This window comes from Calonectris borealis, chromosome 3 (genome assembly GCF_964195595.1).
Source record: "Calonectris borealis chromosome 3, bCalBor7.hap1.2, whole genome shotgun sequence".
NCBI classification, from domain to species: domain Eukaryota; kingdom Metazoa; phylum Chordata; class Aves; order Procellariiformes; family Procellariidae; genus Calonectris; species Calonectris borealis.
Window position 1 is genome coordinate 28,824,069 of NC_134314.1, and position 19,533 is coordinate 28,843,601.

Consider the following 19,533-nt stretch of genomic DNA (forward strand, 5'->3'; position numbering starts at 1 on the left):
ATAGAATGTGGCGCTGCTACTTAACTTCAGGCTTTGTTTCAAGTTAATGTTTTTTAAGGTTTACAGTAAATCTTTGATAACTTGCAATTTCATGTGCTGGTCTCATGTTTGCATTGTGGGGGGAAGAAAAACAGACCAGTTCTTAGACATCAACCTATAAGTTGTCATCCTTTTACCTTCTTTATTACTTGAAGTACCACTGCAAAATCTTAAATAATTCTAATGTTCATGTAGTTTGTGAATCGTGCTTTCTGCATTCTCAAATTGTTACCTTCTTCATGCCGTATGAAAATGTCCTGTTTATTTGCCACAAATGCAGCATAGTGAACACTAGAGATGTGATTGTTGCATAGAGCTCAATAGGAAGGAAGAACTCGGCTTCTTGCTCTTCTTCTACAAGATTGCATAAAAATATTACTGAATTTTGTCAAAACTTTAGAAAACTTGCTTTTAGAAATTCTGGTTACTTCAAATGTATAAAGATTCTGGCTTGATTTTTCCCTCCAATGCTTGTGCCTTTTTTTTTTTTTCCTTCCTTTTTACTGTTGGCAATCTGAATTGCAGCAAAGACAGCTGGTGACTCTGGTACTAAAGCTATTATGAAGTTGGACCGAAGCTGTCGTCTCAGCTTTCAGTTTATTCATTCCTTTTCCTCATATTGTTAAGTATTCTTCCTCTTTTCTCAATTTTAAATGTTGTGTGATATTGATAACATAGTGCTTAATTTACCTTAACATCTACATCACTCACCCCAGCTTTCACCGTCTCAGCTCAACTCTGAGGTGTCCGCATGTTCTATCTGTGGCTCACTCTGCCTGCTCCTCTGATCATCCAGGCCTTGGGACTGGAAATACCTTAAGTCTGCAGTGTTTTATGTGCTCTGTAAATTAAACTGCTTCAGCATGATTAGAGTTTGGAGCTATGCTCCTTACCTGATGTCCTGGTTTCGGCTGGGATAGGGTTAAATTTCTTCCTAGTGCTGTGTTTTGGATTTAGTATGAGGAGAATGTTGATAACACACTGATGTTTTCAGTTGTTGCTAAGTGCCCTCCTAGTCCAAGGACAGCTCCCGTGCCTACTGACTGAGCTAGGTACACAAGATGGGAGGGAACATAATCAGGACAGCCAGCCCAGCTGGCTAATGGGGTATTCCATACCATGTGACGTCATGCTCAGTATATGAAGGGTAGGCGTGATCCAGGAAGTGCCGATCGCTACTTGGTTATCGGTCAGCGAGGGTGGTGAGCAATTGCATTGTGCATCACTAATTTTGTATATTTTATCATTATCATTATCATTATTATTTTCCCTTCTTTTTCCCTGTTCTATTAAACTGTCTTTATCTCAACCCACGAGTTTTTCTCACTCTTACCCTTCCGATTCTCTCCCCGTCCCGCTGGGGGTGGGGGGAGTGAGTGAGCGGCTGCGTGGTATTTGGCTGCCTGCCAGGTTAAACCACGACAGTCCTTTTTGGCGCCCAACGTGGGGCTCGAAGGGTTGAGATAACGACACATCTGACCTGAACGGGTTAAAACAAATTTGTTATAAGCATTCATTATATCAGTTTAGTACTCGATGTTCACAATGTTGATTTATTTGCTCTCAGAGTTTTTGGATCTGTTCTTGCAGTTGTGGTATGTAGCACCTTACTGGCTGTCTATACTGCTGATTATCAGTTTTTATGTGGGGTTGGTCATCTCTGGGAAATGGATTAAGGTCATTGCTTTGCTATACTGTGTGACCTGGCTTTATGTTATGATAAAATTATTGGTCACGAGCCTGTACTCAGCACTGCCATCATTCCTGTTCTTTGGGAGCTATCTTTTGGAAACTATTAATAATTACACTTCTTACGTCTTCACCTCAGAGGATGAATTTAGGGGGGAGACAAGATGGGACACTTTCTCCCACTTGTTCACCTTCCCCTCCATATCTTCAGAAACTCCTTTCTCCTCTATCCTCTTCATGAAGACGTCTACAATATTCCCGGAGAATTTTGAATATCCTTGGGATGTTCAAACAAGCATGATCATATTGCTATGTCTTCTGAATGTGGTTCAGGCCTTGTTTAGAGTTAAACAACTCTTCAGGAATACTGTCCAGAGATCAACCCCAGCAACAGATACAGTGACTACTCAAACCCCCACGACAGGCACTGTAGCTCCTTCAACCCGCACGACAACCACTGTGGCTACTCAAACCCCTGTGACAGGCACCGTGGCTACTTCAACCCCCGCAACAACCACTATGGCTACTCAGACCCCGGCAACAGTCACTACAGTTACTCCAACCCCCGCAACAGGCACTGCAGCCACTCAAACCCCGGCAACAGTCACTACAAATACTCCAACCCCCGCGACAGGCACTGCAGCTACCCAAACCCTCGCGACGGGTACTACAGCTGAACCAGAGGACCAACCATCGCTGGTATCCGTCGCCCCTGTACAGAAGAAGAAATCTTTGAAGCGGAAGTCAGGTCGTGTAGAAAAGGATGATGGAAAAGCAGGGACATCACGAGGAGGGGAGGAGGAAGAGGAAGAACTCATAAACGAGACGGAAACCACCCGATCCTTATCCCTGAATGAGTTGCGAGATATGCGGAAAGATTTCGGCCGTCGTCCAGGCGAGCATATTGTTACCTGGCTGCTCCGATGCTGGGATAATGGGGCCAGTAGCCTGGAATTAGAGGGGAAGGAGGCCAAACAGCTGGGATCCCTTGCTAGGGAAGCAGGTATTGACAAAGCAATTGGAAAAGGGACACAGGTCCTCAGCCTCTGGAGGCGACTGCTGTCAGGCGTGAAGGAAAGGTATCCCTTCAAGGAAGATGTTATATATCGCCTAGGCAAATGGACCACTATGGAGAGAGGTATCCAGTACCTGAGAGAACTAGGCGTGCTGGAGGTGGTTTATAGTGACCTGGATGATCCCCGAACACCCAAAGATCCAGATGACGTCCAGTGCACGCGACCCATGTGGCGGAAGTTGGTACGGAGCGCACCAGCATCGTATGCCAGTTCGTTGGCAGTACTGTGCTGGAAAGAGGAAGAAGCACCAACGGTGGATGAGGTGGTTAGCAGACTTCGGGATTTTGAAGAAACTATCTCCTCCTCCCTTGTCTCGGCTGTGGAGAAACTGTACCGGGAGGTCCAGCAACTCAAAGAGGATATGTCTTATTCTCCACCTGTACGGACCAGTATCTCAGCCATTAGGAGTCAGCGTTTTTCTCCTCAAGAGAGAGGATATAGAAAGTACACACCACGGGGCACCCTGTGGTTTTACCTGCGTGACCACGGAGAGGACATGAGGCAGTGGGATGGAAAACCTACCTTCGTCCTAGAGGCACGTGTACGTGAGTTGCAAGGAAAAACAATGACACAAGGGGGTTCTCTCAGGAAAAATGCTGCTCCAGTTGTCAGGAAAAACCTGTCTCACGACGGTCCAGTTTCCAGTGAACAGTTCCCCAGACAGAGTAGAAGGGCTGATCTTACTTTGGATTGTAATTGCAATGAAGAAATTCTTGACTCACGTTTGCAAGAAGTGAGAGATGGATACTATGACCAGAACTAGAGGGGCCCTGCCTCCAGCCAGGTGGAGGAAAGGGACAACCGGGTTTACTGGACTGTGTGGATTCGATGGCCTGGCACATCAGAGCCACAGGAGTATAAGGCTCTAGTAGACACCGGTGCACAGTGCACCCTGATGCCATCAAACCATAAAGGGGCAGAACCCATTTGTATTTCTGGAGTGACAGGGGGATCCCAAGAGTTAACTGTGTTGGAGGCCGAAGTGAGCCTGACCGGGAATGAGTGGCAGAAGCACCCCATTGTGACTGGCCCAGAGGCTCCGTGCATCCTTGGCATAGACTATCTCAGGAGAGGGTATTTCAAGGACCCAAAAGGGTACCGGTGGGCTTTTGGTATAGCTGCCTTGGAGACAGAGGAAATTAAACAGCTGTCCACCTTGCCCGGTCTCTCACAGGATCCTTCTGTTGTGGGGTTGCTGAGGGTTGAAGAACAACAGGTACCAATCGCTACCACAACAGTGCACCGGCGGCAATACCGCACCAACCGAGACTCTCTGATCCCCATCCATGAGCTGATTCGTCGACTGGAGAGCCAAGGAGTGATCAGCAAGACTCGCTCACCCTTTAGCAGTCCCATATGGCCAGTGCGAAAGTCTAACGGAGAGTGGAGGCTAACAGTAGACTACCGTGGCCTGAATGAAGTCACGCCGCCACTGAGTGCTGCCGTGCCAGACATGCTAGAACTTCAATACGAACTGGAGTCAAAGGCAGCCAAGTGGTACGCCACAATTGACATTGCTAATGCCTTCTTCTCCATCCCTTTGGCGGCAGAGTGCAGGCCACAGTTTGCTTTCACTTGGAGGGGCGTCCAGTACACCTGGAACCGACTGCCCCAGGGGTGGAAACACAGCCCTACCATTTGCCATGGACTGATCCACACCGCACTGGAACAGGGTGAGGCTCCAGAACACCTGCAGTACATTGATGACATCATCGTGTGGGGCAACACAGCAGAGGAAGTTTTTGAGAAAGGGAAGAAAATAATTCAAATCCTTCTGAAATCTGGTTTTGCCATAAAACAAAGTAAGGTCAAGGGACCTGCACAGGAGATCCAGTTTTTAGGAATAAAATGGCAAGATGGACGTCGTCAGATCCCAACAGATGTGATCAATAAAATAACAGCCATGTCTCCACCAACTAACAAAAAGGAAACGCAAGCTTTCTTAGGCGTTGTGGGTTTTTGGAGAATGCATATTCCAAATTACAGTCAGATCGTAAGCCCTCTCTATCAAGTGACCAGGAAGAAGAACGACTTCAAATGGGGCCCTGAGCAACAACAAGCCTTTGAACAAATTAAACAGGAGATAGTTCATGCAGTAGCCCTTGGGCCAGTCCGGGCAGGACAAGATGTGAAGAATGTGCTCTACACTGCAGCCGGGGAGAATGGCCCTACCTGGAGCCTCTGGCAGAAAGCACCAGGGGAGACTCGAGGTCGACCCTTAGGGTTCTGGAGTCGGGGATACAGAGGATCCGAGGCCCGCTACACTCCAACTGAGAAGGAGATATTGGCAGCATATGAAGGGGTTCAAGCTGCTTCGGAAGTGGTTGGTACTGAAGCACAGCTCCTCCTGGCACCCCGACTGCCGGTGCTGGGCTGGATGTTCAAAGGGAGGGTCCCCTCTACACATCATGCAACCGATGCTACGTGGAGTAAGTGGGTCGCACTGATCACACAACGGGCCCGAATAGGAAACCCCAGTCGCCCAGGAATCTTGGAGGTGATCACGAACTGGCCAGAAGGCAAAGATTTTGACATATCCACAGAGGAGGAGGTGATACGTGCTGAAGAGGCCCCACTGTATAATAAACTACCAGAAAACGAGAAGCAATATGCCCTGTTCACTGATGGGTCCTGTCGCCTTGTGGGAAAGCATCGGAGATGGAAAGCTGCTGTATGGAGTCCTATACGCCAAGTCGCAGAAACTGCTGAAGGAGAAGGTGAATCGAGCCAGTTTGCAGAGGTGAAAGCCATCCAGCTGGCCTTGGACATTGCCAAACGAGAAAAATGGCCAGTACTTTATCTCTATACTGACTCATGGATGGTGGCAAATGCCCTGTGGGGGTGGTTGCAGCAGTGGAAGCAGAACAACTGGCAGCGCAGAGGTAAACCCATCTGGGCTGCCGCGTTGTGGCAAGATATTGCTGCCCGGGTAGAGAACCTGACTGTAAAAGTACGACACGTAGATGCTCACGTACCCAAGAGTCGGGCTACTGAGGAACATCAAAATAACGAGCAGGTGGACCAGGCTGCTAAGATTGAAGTGGCTCAGGTGGATTTGGACTGGCAACATAAGGGTGAACTATTTATAGCTCGGTGGGCCCATGACGCGTCAGGCCATCAAGGAAGAGATGCAACATATAGATGGGCTCGTGATCGAGGGGTGGACTTAACCATGGACGCTATTGCACAGGTTATCCATGAGTGTGAAACGTGCGCTGCAATCAAACAAGCCAAGCGAGTAAAGCCTCTTTGGTATGGGGGACGATGGTTGAAATATAAATATGGGGAGGCCTGGCAGATTGATTATATCACACTCCCACAAACCCGACACGGTAAGCGCTATGTGCTCACCATGGTGGAAGCAACCATCGGCTGGTTAGAAACATACCCTGTGCCCCATGCCACTGCCCGGAACACCATCCTGGGCCTTGAAAAGCAAGTCCTGTGGCGACATGGCACCCCAGAAAGAATTGAGTCAGACAACGGGACTCACTTCCGAAATGCCCTCATAGACACCTGGGCCAAAGAGCATGGCATTGAGTGGGTCTATCACATCCCCTACCATGCACCAGCCTCCGGGAAAATCGAACGATACAATGGACTGCTAAAAACTATGCTGAGAGCAATGGGTGGTGGGACATTCAAACATTGGGACACACATTTAGCAAAGGCCACCTGGTTAGTCAATACCAGGGGATCTGCCAATCGAGCTGGCCCTGCCCAATCAAGACTCTTACGTACTGTAGATGGAGATAAAGTCCCTGTCGTGTATATAAGAAATATGCTGGGGAAGACAGTCTGGGTTACTCCTGCCTCTGGCAAGGGAAAACCCATCCGTGGGATTGCTTTTGCTCAAGGACCTGGTTGCACTTGGTGGGTGATGCGAAAGGATGGGGAGGTCCGGTGTGTACCTCAAGGGGATTTGATTTTGGGTGAAAATAGCCAATGAACTGAATTTTGATGTCAACTGTTACATGATATTGTATGTCATTATTTCTATGATATAGCAGTGGTATAGCAGTGAAAATCACCCAGATTAGTGAAGAATGAACTAACTCCAATGAAACCGAGCGAAGTGCAACGATGATAGAACTGGACGAGCGCAGCAGTACCGAAATGAGAACTGGCTTCAGGATGCAACGGCCCAACACCGCACACCATCTCTTCGGCCCTGAAAGACTGTTATAACAGATGGAGCCCAAAGTCATGGACTAAATGAACTCAGTGGACATTTTAGAGGGATAGTCCATAGACCGAGGGAATGATATCTGTGCGTGCATATATATATGTGTGTGTATATATAAAGAAAGATAATGGTGGTTAATTGAAATGTATTAAAAAAAAGATGTGAGACCTAAGCACGACGTAAATGGTATGGAATAAGAGGTGGATACTGTCCTGGTTTCGGCTGGGATAGGGTTAAATTTCTTCCTAGTGCTGTGTTTTGGATTTAGTATGAGAAGAATGTTGATAACACACTGACGTTTTCAGTTGTTGCTGAGTGCCCTCCTAGTCCAAGGACAGCTCCCGTGCCTACTGACTGAGCTAGGTACACAAGATGGGAGGGAACATAATCAGGACAGCCAGCCCAGCTGGCTAATGGGGTATTCCATACCATGTGACGTCATGCTCAGTATATGAAGGGTAGGCGTGATCCAGGAAGTACCGATCGCTACTTGGTTATCGGTCAGCGCGGGTGGTGAGCAATTGCATTGTGCATCACTCATTTTGTATATTTTATCATTATCATTATCATTATTATTTTCCCTTCTTTTTCCCTGTTCTATTAAACTGTCTTTATCTCAACCCACGAGTTTTTCTCACTCTTACCCTTCCGATTCTCTCCCCGTCCCGCTGGGGGTGGGGGGAGTGAGTGAGCGGCTGCGTGGTATTTGGCTGCCTGCCAGGTTAAACCACGACACCTGACAACATTTTGGTGTCTTTCATGTATCTAAAGTATAGAATAATATGTTTTTGTTTTTTTTTCTGGTAAGACCATCTGGTAAGAGTACCATATAGAGATGAAGGCAAGGCTGTGCTTGCAGGAATTTGTCTAAATTTCATTTCAGAGTGATAGGAAGGCTCTGCAGAGGGACCTGCACAGGCTGGATCGGTGGGCTGAGGCCAACTGTATGAGGTTCAACAAGGCCAAGTGCCGGGTCCTGCACTTCGGCCACAACAACCCCAGGCAACGCTACAGGCTTGGGGAAGAGTGGCTGGAAACCTGCCCAGAGGAAAAGGACCTGGGGGTGCTGGTTGACAGCCGGCTGAACATGAGCCGGCAGTGTGCCCAGGTGGCCAAGAAGGCCAACGGCATCCTGGCCTGTATCAGAAATAGTGTGGCCAGCAGGAGTAGGGAAGTGATTGTGCCCCTGTACTCGGCACTGGTGAGGCCGCACCTCGAATCCTGTGTTCAGTTTTGGGCCCCTCACTACAGGAAGGACATGGAGGTGCTGCAGCGTGTCCAGAGAAGGGCAAGGAGGCTGGTGAAGGGCCTGGAGCACAAGTCTTATGAGGAGCGGCTGAGGGAACTGGGGTTGTTTAGTCTGGAGAAGAGGAGGCTCAGGGGAGACCTCATCGTGCTCTACAACTACCTGGAAGGAGGTTGTGGCAAGGTGGGTGTTGGTCTCTTCTGCCAAGTAACCAGCGATAGGACAAGAGGAAATGGCCTTAAGTTGCGCCAAGGGAGGTTTAGATTGGACATTAGGAGAAATTTCTTTACTGAAAGAGTGGTCAGGCCTTGGAACAGGCTGCCCAGGGAAGTGGTTGAGTCACCATCCCTGGAAGTATTTAAAAGACGTGTAGATGTGGCGCTTAGGGACATGGTGTAGTGGGCGTGGTGGTGTTGGGTTGACGGTTGGACTCGATGATCTTAGAGGTCTTTTCCAACCTTAATGATTCTATGATTCTATGAATAACTTGGCCAGCATTTAGAGGGCTTCCAAGTTCTCTTCAGGAGTAATTTCTGGTTTTCCGATTGTGTTTAAAACAAAATTAGAGGGTTACTTTATAGAGGACATGAATATAGAACAATATGTGTATTGGCCTTTAATACACAGTGGTAAAAAAATGAGGTTTTTTATCAAAATAAACTTCTGAATAAATACAGAGCTTAATGAATTTTTAGTATACTGCATGCATCTCAATCTAGCTCCAGCTCCATAAAATAAGGGAATGTGGATAATGCTTTAATTGCCAAGATACCAGCCTTTTGTTTAAAGAAAGATGAATGGATTGCTGAGACTGCCTGAGTTACCTTTACTGCAGCAGTCATATCGGAATGGTATGGGTGGGTTACCCGAGACTGAGAAGAGCTGCGTTTTGAAGCGGTGATTGCTGCAGGCCAGGACTGGCTTAACAGCTGAAAAGGCCTGTTCCTCCTTCCCCACTGTCCTTGTGTTCAGTAGCTTCAGCTTTCACTTGGCAGCCTAGCTGTTTCGAACCTTCCTCTCATTTAGCTAGTGGTTGGTGTTGCTAGCTTGAGGCATAAGTTTAAAATTTGGCCCATCTGACTTCTGCCCAGCAAGAAACGTTATGAAATGGATGTGATGAACGGGTGATCTTTCAGGAAAATATTAAACTCCTTCATATTCGCAGTCTACCTATGAGCCGATGGAGTTTCTTACAGTCACAAATAAACCCCCTGTACCCAAATACTGAGCGCAGCTTTTTCCGCAGTATATTTATTTGTGGGTTATAAATAGAAGTTGCAGCCTGCTAGTTAGTCCTACTTCAGTGTTTGCCTTTACTTGTGTGTTGGAGCCAGCAAGGTGAAGCTACACTATTGGTGCTAAAAGGTGGGTTTTTTTGGTTTTTTTAGTAAGATTTTTAAAGAGTATGTGTAACGGCATGCATGCTTTTTTAAGTTACCTGTAAAAGACTTAAGAACTCTATAGTGATTTATACAATCAATGAATACAAACAATGAAATATGTTGAAATTTTAAATTTGTACAAAGGCAGTTTTCAAAATACAGCCTAACTTGGCAGCAATAGAATCATGAAATGCATGTTATATTAAATATTTTACATTAGATGTATTTCAGCAGTATCAGAACTGCTATGCTTCTAACTTCTATAGGTGAAGGTAGAGACCTATATACTGATATTAAGCAAATTTAATACATATATTTTTCCAATTATTTTAGTTTATACACCAGTTAACTGGTATTCTGCAATAGCGTGACATGTACTTGTTGATTTATAGACTACTAGGTTTATTTTTTCAGAAAAAGTTTAATGTTTTAACTAGTCATATGAAACAGTTACAGGAAAAAAGTATGTATTTAGTTTAGAACAGTCTAAAATACAGGTTATACCCATTTAAAAAAAACAGTGTACACAGACGCATGTCTCTATAAAAGTCATATAGTGCTAAATATTATGTAAATTTTTCTATACAAATGTAAATTTTATATAATAAGGCTTAATGGACTATATTTACATTATGTGACTGCTAGAAGGCTGTCTAGGTCGAATATGACTTCTAGTTCAAATATGTTTGGAAAAAAGTATACCACTTTCAATGATGTCTTGCTATTTAATTCAAATAACATTGTAATTTTAGAAAAATTACTTTTCACTGTTTGACTTTGTTAACTTGTAAATATTTCTGCTAACTTGAGATTCTGGAAGGTGATGCTTAATTATTTTTAATAGGAGAAAGTATGTCTTATCCAGTGCTGTATAAAGTTGTAGCAACGCAGGGTGATTTATTACATCATTCCTGCTTTGTGCCATCAGTTTTTCTGACACTAATATTTTATTAATTGAACTTCTGTTTTCTTCTAGCTGACAGCACGATCCCTGCCTTCCATACAGTCTGACGAGAGACTACAACCACTGCTTAATCATCTCAGGTAGCATAAATTGAAAAATGAGTGTATTCTTTCATACAGATTAAAATAATTGTATTAGTAGAATGTTTTAGCTACAATTTTTTTTCAGACACCTCATCTGTGCGATGGCTTTGACTGGGAAAAAAACCCTGAAAGTATCCTTTCAACTTAAAAAAAGCTTTTGTAAATTACATGAAACATAATTTACAGAGCTGGTGTTGCTTCTAAGTAACAAGAAAATATTTATAGCTTTTATAAAACTTTTTTTATAGTAAGTGCAAAGTTGTTAAGCTTCTTTATGAACAAAACAGATTCCAAATTACCCTGCTCAGCATACGGGCCTTCCTTGTTGCAAATATTTTATGCTCTATGATCTATGTCATAGATGAATGGAGTCCTATTTTCTTCTTTTAATGGACCTAAGGAGAGAGCTGAAAATGTGAACCATGAAGAGCGCTCTACAACACAGCTGAAATAGTCTGCCTCTTTCTTAGTAGTATACAGCATATAGAAGCTTTCTACTTTCTTTGAATGTGTTTGCGGATGAAGAGTAAGAAAAAATACTTTTCTGATGTTCTTCAGGTTCACGTTCTTATATACATGACTGCTTTTTACTACTTTATATTGTTTGGGAGAGTTTTCTTACTACAGTAATATGCAGGAGGACAAAGACCATACAATTAGAGGGAGATGCATTGGCTTAGAATCATTGAATAATTTAGCTTGGAGTGAACCTCTGGAGTTCATTTAATCTAGTCCCTGCTCAGTGCAGATCCGGTTAGATTGGGTTGCTTAGCTATTTATTCAGTTGAATTTTTAATATCTCTTAAGGGTAGAAATTTACTTAAATATTGAATGTCAGTAATGAAAGCTCTGTTTTTGAACACATACAGCTTTGCATTAATATCACTGAAATGATGTTGGATGAACAGCACTGCACCGGAATTAGGATGCAGATCTAGTTAGCATGCTCTTTATTTCCTGTGGTGCTCTACTGCTCGAGGTATCTGTACCCAAAGTCTGACACTTTATTTTTGTTGTGGTTTAACCCGGCAGGCAGCCAAACACCACACAGCCTCTCTCTCACTCCCCACCCTCCAGTGGGATGGGGGAGAGAATTGGGAAAAAAAGTAAAATTCATGGATTGAGATAAAGACAGTTTAATAGAACAGAAAAGGAAAGGAAAATAATAATAATAATAATAATAATAATAATAATAATAATAATGGTAGAATATACAAAATGAGTGATGCACAATGCAATTGCTCACCACCCACCGACCGATGCCCAGCCCATCCCCAAGCAGCGATCGCCCCTCCCCGGACCAACCCCCAGTTCATATACTGTGCATGACATCGTATGGTATGGAATACCCCGTTGGCCAGTTGGGTCCTGGCTTTGCTCCCTCCCAGCTTCTTGTGCACCTGGCAGAGCATGGGAAGCTGAAAAGTCCTTGACTAGTGTAAATATTACATAGCAACAACTAAAACATCAGTGCGTTATCAACATTATTCTCATAATAAATCCAAAACACAGCACTATACCAGCTACTAGGAAGAAAATTAACTCTATCCCAGCTGAAACCAGGACAATTTTGATTTAAAAAAAAATTTATCATAATTTTTATTACATAGGAAGTTTCATGTTTTATTGCTTTTAGTGTAAATCAGATTAGGAAAAATAGCTTTCATTATATCTGCTTGTTTACATATGATTGACCTTTGTTCAAGAGCAATGAAAGAAATAAGTATTGCAGTGTAACTGTTATGTAGCTGGTTAGGGGATACTTCTCAATGCCAATAACCTTCCGTGTTTTTATTACCATACATCTTACTGGGATTTTAAAAAATACGCCTCAGTGGCATACCTTTCTGCATTTGAAGCTAAAGAGCAATTAGGTTAGCTTTTTATAAATCATGCTCTCTAGGAGCACATACTGAGAAATTTGAAATTTTTTTTGACATATGCTATGCATCTATGTAAGTTGAACAGCCTTCAGTATCACAGCAATCACAATCCTCTCTGCGCTTTTTTTTTTAAATATGGGAAAAGGAAAGGTTGCAAAAAAAGCTAGTTTAACATCAGCTACTTTAAGAGGGATACTGTATCCTACATTTATACAAAAAGGTATTTTTTTGCACGTTCTTATGTTAACTTTGGGTATGTATGTTTAGTGACTGGTAAGTTACTTCCACTTTGCTTCTGTGAGAATGGAGGGGCTGTTCCCAGTACATTTTGTCACCAATTGAAAAAACTGCACAAATGCTTCTGAGTTGCCTTTTTGGAAGTTCCTTTAAAATAGACAAAATACCTCAAACCTTATAATTTGAAAAACAAGCTCTGGCAGTGAACAGAAAGATGACCAAATAGGTCTCTGTTATTTATTTCTGTGAATTTATGATTCGTTTTTGCTTCACCTTGCTTATAAGAAGGGAGAATATTAGTTAGTTGTAGGCTTTCCTCTACCTTCATTGTGTGCATTCTTACAGCAGTGTTTTATTTTTGGCATATGTCAATAGAGATCTATCAGGGGAGCAAAACCTGAGATAGAAATGTGTGAAAAAAGCATACAATTGAAGGTTACAGAGCATTGTTTGGTTGTTAATGCCCCATGCATTTTTTGGCAGCTATTCATATCTGCTTGTGGCTTTTAAATTAGCTAGTCCTCAGAAAAGGTCATTTTACTGTGGATTATGTCTGCATAGATGTTTTAATCCATGCCCATTTTTTTAAATGGATGTAACGTATTCTGTAGTTGTACTGTTCAGAACTAAGTAGGTATTTTATCTGTGACTTTGGTCCTCTTTTTGTCCTATTCTGTTTCATTGGTGCTTTCTAATATTAATTGTACTAGACCAAAAAAGAGAACATTTTTAGATAAAATTTTAAAATATGTTATGCAAGATTGTGCTTAGGGATTTCACAGGCTCACAGTAGGCTACAAGGAAATTTAAATTGCTAAAACTTTAGCAATTTAATAGCAATGGAAACTTTATGTCTAAATGCATGAGAAGACCACTTCTGCAACTCCTGCTTTCAAAGGAGTTTATATGGGTTTTGTGATGAAATTACAGGGTCGTAACACTACTGTTTAAAATCTTCAGCAGGAATAATTTCAAAGATAGGCAAAAACTGTCATAGGTAGTCCCATCAAACTACTACAGGACTATTCCTGTACATTAATTATAAGGAGAGGCTGAGCTGATTTTTTTTAGTCTGGTGAAGAGGAGGCTTAGGGATGATCAAATAGCAGCCTACAACAGTTTGAAGGACAAACATCACATCATTGGAATTCTTGATGGTGCCAGAGGATGTAACAAATGACAACGGTCACATATAGCAGCTTGGGAGGTTTAGATTGGACATTAGGAAAAATGTCTATGCTAGAATGATTGCCCAGAGGTGTGGAATCTTGGTTTGTGGAAATTTTTAGGATTCAGCTAGAAAAAGCCATGGCTCACCTGTCTAGTGTTGGCAGTAGTCCCACTTAAAGTGAGGTGTGGAACTAAATGGTCTTCTAACATCCTTTTCAACCAACATTTATATGATTCTATTAATTCTGTCTTCAAATGATAGTTCATAAGGTTGATACAGAAACCAAATGTTTTGCAAGACTGGACTTTTTTAATGGATAACACAATACTCATGCAGACACGTTCACCTTCCTTCTCACTCATCTCACAAGCAAGTAAAGAAGAATGCACACCTTAATAGACTGGTGTCATTTACTATCCTCAACATCTACAAAGTGCCCTTCATATCCTCACTAAATCTCATGATGTACTAACATATCTGTGAATGATACAATATTTTATCAGAATGATCCTACAACTGTTTATTTGAAAGACATAGATCCCATTCTTGGAAACACTGATGTAGTGGAGGTTTCTTCTTGGTCAACAGCGGTGCAAGTGTATGTATTGATCTTCAGTTGCAAGATATGTTTAGAAAACTTTCGTTTTTTTTGATTTTAGAAAAACAGATTTTGAGCGATTGAGTCAGGCTGAATGGAAAGAGACAGGAATTTATATGTGGAGGTAAAATAAAGTTTTTAAGTGAAAAGTGAAGACATTGCTATTTGCATTCCAGTAAACCACAAAAAGAAATTATGAATAACTATAGATATTTCTAGGTGAGTAAGAAGCTTGATCAGGAAGTAATCTCAGAAGCTATGTGGAATAAAAGAAAGGATGAGTCCAAAATAAGAGCTAAAACTGGAAGCAAAAAATAGGAGAAGAAAGCAAGGGTGATCACGAGCCTGTTGGTTTGTGTTGTAATGTGTTTTCAAACCAGCAGTAGGAAGCTGTTTGGCAACGTTTAATGACATGAAAAAATGAGGACCATTGTTCATAGAACAAAGGATAGTCTTAATTTTTTTTTTTGCAAGGTTGTTGAGATTTTTTTTAATAGAAATGTAGAGGAAATAATGGCAATCTGTGGAGAAAGCAGTGTGATTTTCTTGTGATTAAATCAAGGCACCTGGGGAATCTCTACTGTAGAACATCAGAAGACCTGGCACCTAAAATTGCAAACCCAAAAGCTCTGGTCACATGAGCTCCTTGGGACAGGAATCCAACAGCTTAGCTGCCAAAGGCCACATGACTAGTGCTGTTCTCTTTATGCCCAGCTCCAATCTACGACATATTCTGGATGGGTAAAGCATACTTTTTTTCAGAGCACCACCTTTGAAGGCAGTCTGTAGGGTTCAGCTCTTTGGTGAGTGGTATCAGGTATCAAGAAACTTTGACCTTGCCAAGGTCATATGCGACTTTTTAATGTAAAAATAAGGAAACATTTATGAAAAACTTTTCCTTTTAGCTTACCATGCTGAGAATATTTGAGCTTTTCAGAGTCTGAAAAGTAGAATTTCTTCTTCTCCCCCTTCCCCCTCCCTGGCATTGAGTTTTCTGTCCTTGCAGTAAAGTTTTCTACCAAGTCCAGACGTAATGGTCAGCAAGATTCAGAGAGTATGCCCTCTTTCTAGCAGTAATTTCTGAAGTCTTATTTTGTTCACTTATTGTACAGGAAAACTTTTGTGTCTTCTCTTTGGACCTCCTCTTCCCAGGCCAATCCTTTCTATGGATGCTAGGAAGAAGTGGTTTTCTTTAGCCTAGCAATTTTTTTCAGTATTGGTATGGTTCTAATAAGTACTATAGGAAAGATCTAAAGTGATTATGGTAGAGCAGCTTAAGAAGTTACCAGCACTCATCCTGGCATGTTATAACTGCCTGAATGATCATTTTCCTAATTGGTTGTTTTACAAAAAATAAAATGAAGTTACCTAAGCAACAGCTGTTTTCTGTTCTTCTGTGCTTCGATTGTAGTGTTTTTGGGACTGTGATTTTTGTTTTGTTTGTAGTTTGCCTAAGTAAAGTGATGCAGATCTGGTTCTACAAAGAAATCTAGATACTTCTTTAGTAGAATCAGTAGTAATAGACATACACAGCTCAAATACTTTTAATTATTTATCCATTGTTGTGTAATGAAAAAAATCTGTTAAGTACGGTAAGCTTGCCTAGTGCTCCAGTGTGTGCCAGAAATAAGACTAAAGAACAAATGAATGCATGTATAATTCAACAATCTATTTGTACTGTAATAAAATCAACTCTTAGCTATATGCTTTTCACAATTTACAGTATTGAAATGTCACAAAATAATCTGTAGCACCTAGTATCATCATTCAACTAAATTCCTTTTTTCTGGAGTTAACCTTTATATGCCTTCAAAAGATTTAAGAAATTATCTTTGTAAGTTAGTTGCAAAATCCCTCTTGCACAACGAAATTTTTTCTTACCCAGACTTTGCAACCTGATTTTTGGACCAATATGCTGTATCCAAAGCCCCTGTTTGCTTTATTGCCTGCTGTACTGTCAACTCTTGAGTTTGGTTGGGTTCTGCTGTAGGCATTTCTCTTGGCCTATTCCGCAGCCTTGCATATATCCTCATTCAAGAAGTCTATGTATTTAAAAATAAAAGCTGGGCATTAGATGCTTGTATTTGATTTGAAATTACTTTGGTGACAATTTCTATGAGACTGTCTCTGCTGTAGTGTAGGGTTATCTGAACTTAGCTCAGGTATCGGAAGTAGCTTTGTTGCCATATGAATGAAAAATGAGGCAGCACATGCAAAGTCCTGTGCTATTTTGGCTAGACAGCTACTGTCAGCGGTTAACATGTGTTTGTACGTCAGTACTGCAGTAAAAGCCTTCCCAGCTTTTTATTCGTACACTTAAGTAGTTTTTGAGTTTTTACTTTTCCCCCATGGTAGATGTTCATAGTGATACATCAGATTTTTTGTTTGTTTGTTTACGCAAGTAGCAAAGTAGAAGAGGTTCTTGATTACTGGAAGAAAGCAAAAGTGAACCCTGCCTTCACAAGGAGTAAGGAGAAGGATTCATGGAACTATAGGCTGGTCAACCTCATCTCAGTTCCAGACATACAAAGGACAAGAAGGTGGTTATGAGTGGTCAGCATGGATTTGTGAATGGGAAATTATGCTTGACTAACCTCATAGCCGGTCATTTTATCGTAGAAGGCTCTATAGATGGGGGGAAAGCAGTGGATGTTGTTTATCTTGACTTTAGCAAGGTTTTTGACACTGTCTCTTGTAACATCCTTGTCGACAACTGAGGAAGTGTGGGCTAGTAGTGGACAGTGAGGTGGACTGAAAACTGGCCGAAGTGCTGTGCTCAAAGGTTTGTGATCAGAGGCATTAAGACCAGCTGGAGGCCAATCACTAGTGGAGTACCTCAGGAATCGATACTGGGTCCGATATTGTTTAGCTTCTTCTTTAATGTCCTAGGTGATGGGACAGAATGCGCACTCAGCAAGTCTCAGATGATACAAAACTGGGAGGAATCTTTTACACCAGGTGGATGTGCTGCCTTTCAGATGGACTTGGACAGGCTGGAGAAATGGGCTGACAGGAACTCTATGAAGTTCAACAAAGGGAAATACCAAGCTCTGCATCTGGGGAGGAATAACCCCATGTACCAGTATAGGCTGAGGACTGAACGGCTGTGAAACAGGGTTGCAGAAGAGGACCTTGGGGTCCTGGTGGACAACAAGCTGACTATGAGCCACTAGTGTACCCCTGAAGCAAAGAAAGCTAACATCTCTTGGACGGCATTAGGAAGAGCATTCCAGCAGGTAGAGGGAGGTGATCCTTCCCCTCTACTCAGCACTGGTGAGACCACATCTGGAGGGCTGTGTCCAATCCTGAGCTCCCCAGTACATATGAGGAGAGGCTGAGAGAGCTGAGATTTTTCAGCCTGGGGGAGATAAATTTCAGGAGGATGTGTGTGTGAATCTTATCAGCGTGTATAAATAGGTGTCTGATAAACAGGTGTCTGATAAGGGAGAGTAAAGAAGACAGAGCAAGACTCTTCTCAGTGGTATCCAGTGATAGGCCAGGACGCAATGGGCACAAACTGATATACAGGAAATTCCACTTAAACGTAAGAAAACACTTTTTTACTGCCAGGGTGGTCAAACACTGGAGTAGGTTGCTGAGAAGGTTATGGAGTCTCTGTCCTTGGAGATGCTCAAAACCCAGCTTGATGAGATGCTAAGCAACCTGCTGTAGTTAACCCTGTTTTGAGCAGGGGAATGGACTAGATGATCTTCAGAAGTCTCTCTCAACCTCAACAGTAGCATGATCCTGTGATCTGATTTCTGAATGACCCCTCAACACTCCTTTCAGATAAAGGGAGGGAGGGTTTCTTTACCATGTTGACTGTAATGTTGGTTTTATAAAACTTAATTACTTCCTTAACTGTCAAATACTGTTTTCTTGGGTTTTTTCCTTATGTAAAATACTTGCATCCCTTAATTGGTAAAATAATTTATTTCTAAATTTGTAAATGTAAAAAAATATTTTTTTGAGCAGTTTTAAATGATGCTGTACTGTTTGCTTTGTTTTTCAGCCATTCTTACGTTGGCCCAGATTACAGCGTGCAAAAGAACACTGGAAAACTTTCTCTAGAACAGATTGATACTGTAAGTCCTCTGTGTTTATTGAGTTATATTGTCTGTTGATACGTAACTTTTTAAATTCAGGTACTCTATGCACAGACAACATACAAAGCCTTTATCTTTTTTTGATTCATATTTGCTTTGTAACTCTTGAGAACTACTTGAATGAAATTGTGATACAGTTTAAAATGGAGCAGAATTAACTGAAAATGCATCTAGCTGGGATTTAGACTGGAGCTATAATGAATTGCTTAACTTGCTGCTTAATTTTGTGTACTTTCACAAATACCTAACATAATTATAAACAGAGTTTAACAAAACTTACTTATTTAATAATTTTGCAACCCATGGTGTTTAGTTTATGATTATTGTGTTGCAATATTAGTCTTTTCAGTGCTCTTTTTTTGACTTTTGACTTAACAGAAGGGTTTTTCAAAACAAGGAAGTAAATAAAATGGATTGTAAAACCACATCAATAGTGCAGAGACAATCAAAAATACATTACAACTCCTTTATCTGAACTTTGGAAATAATTTGTGTTTTCAGTGTCCATCTTAACCATGACATTGTTCCTTTGGTAGTGAATTCCATGGCACAGCTCAGATGTTGAAAATAAAAATGCAAAGCCCAAGTAAACTTGAATGTTACATTTTTTTTATCTCTGAGGTCTTGCTTTATAAGAAATAGTATTCTTCAGGGAAAAAATCTGCAGATCAGTTGCAATGGATTTTACTCCTGCTTGTAGTTTTTCAAAGATGTTTAAAAAAACCCATACCCTCCCCCAGCCCCCAAAAACTCTAACAAAAGTCACCTTGCCATTCCGGAAGCTAAAATAAGAAAGAAGCAAGAAACATTGTAGTGGAACTGTGGATATTTTTTTCCTGACAGCAATTAAACCTGTGTTACTTCGTAGCTGAA

General features: G+C 41.9%; 1 protein-coding gene across 1 annotated transcript in view; it reads left to right on the forward strand.

Moving 5' to 3' along the window:
* Positions 1-19,533, forward strand: part of PRIM2 (DNA primase subunit 2) — a 134,697-nt gene that overhangs the window by 68,247 nt on the left and 46,917 nt on the right. The window contains exons 8-9 of the mRNA XM_075145262.1: positions 10,595-10,662; positions 18,567-18,639. Coding sequence (XP_075001363.1) covers positions 10,595-10,662; positions 18,567-18,639 — 141 coding nt within the window. The remainder of the gene's footprint in view (positions 1-10,594; positions 10,663-18,566; positions 18,640-19,533) is intronic.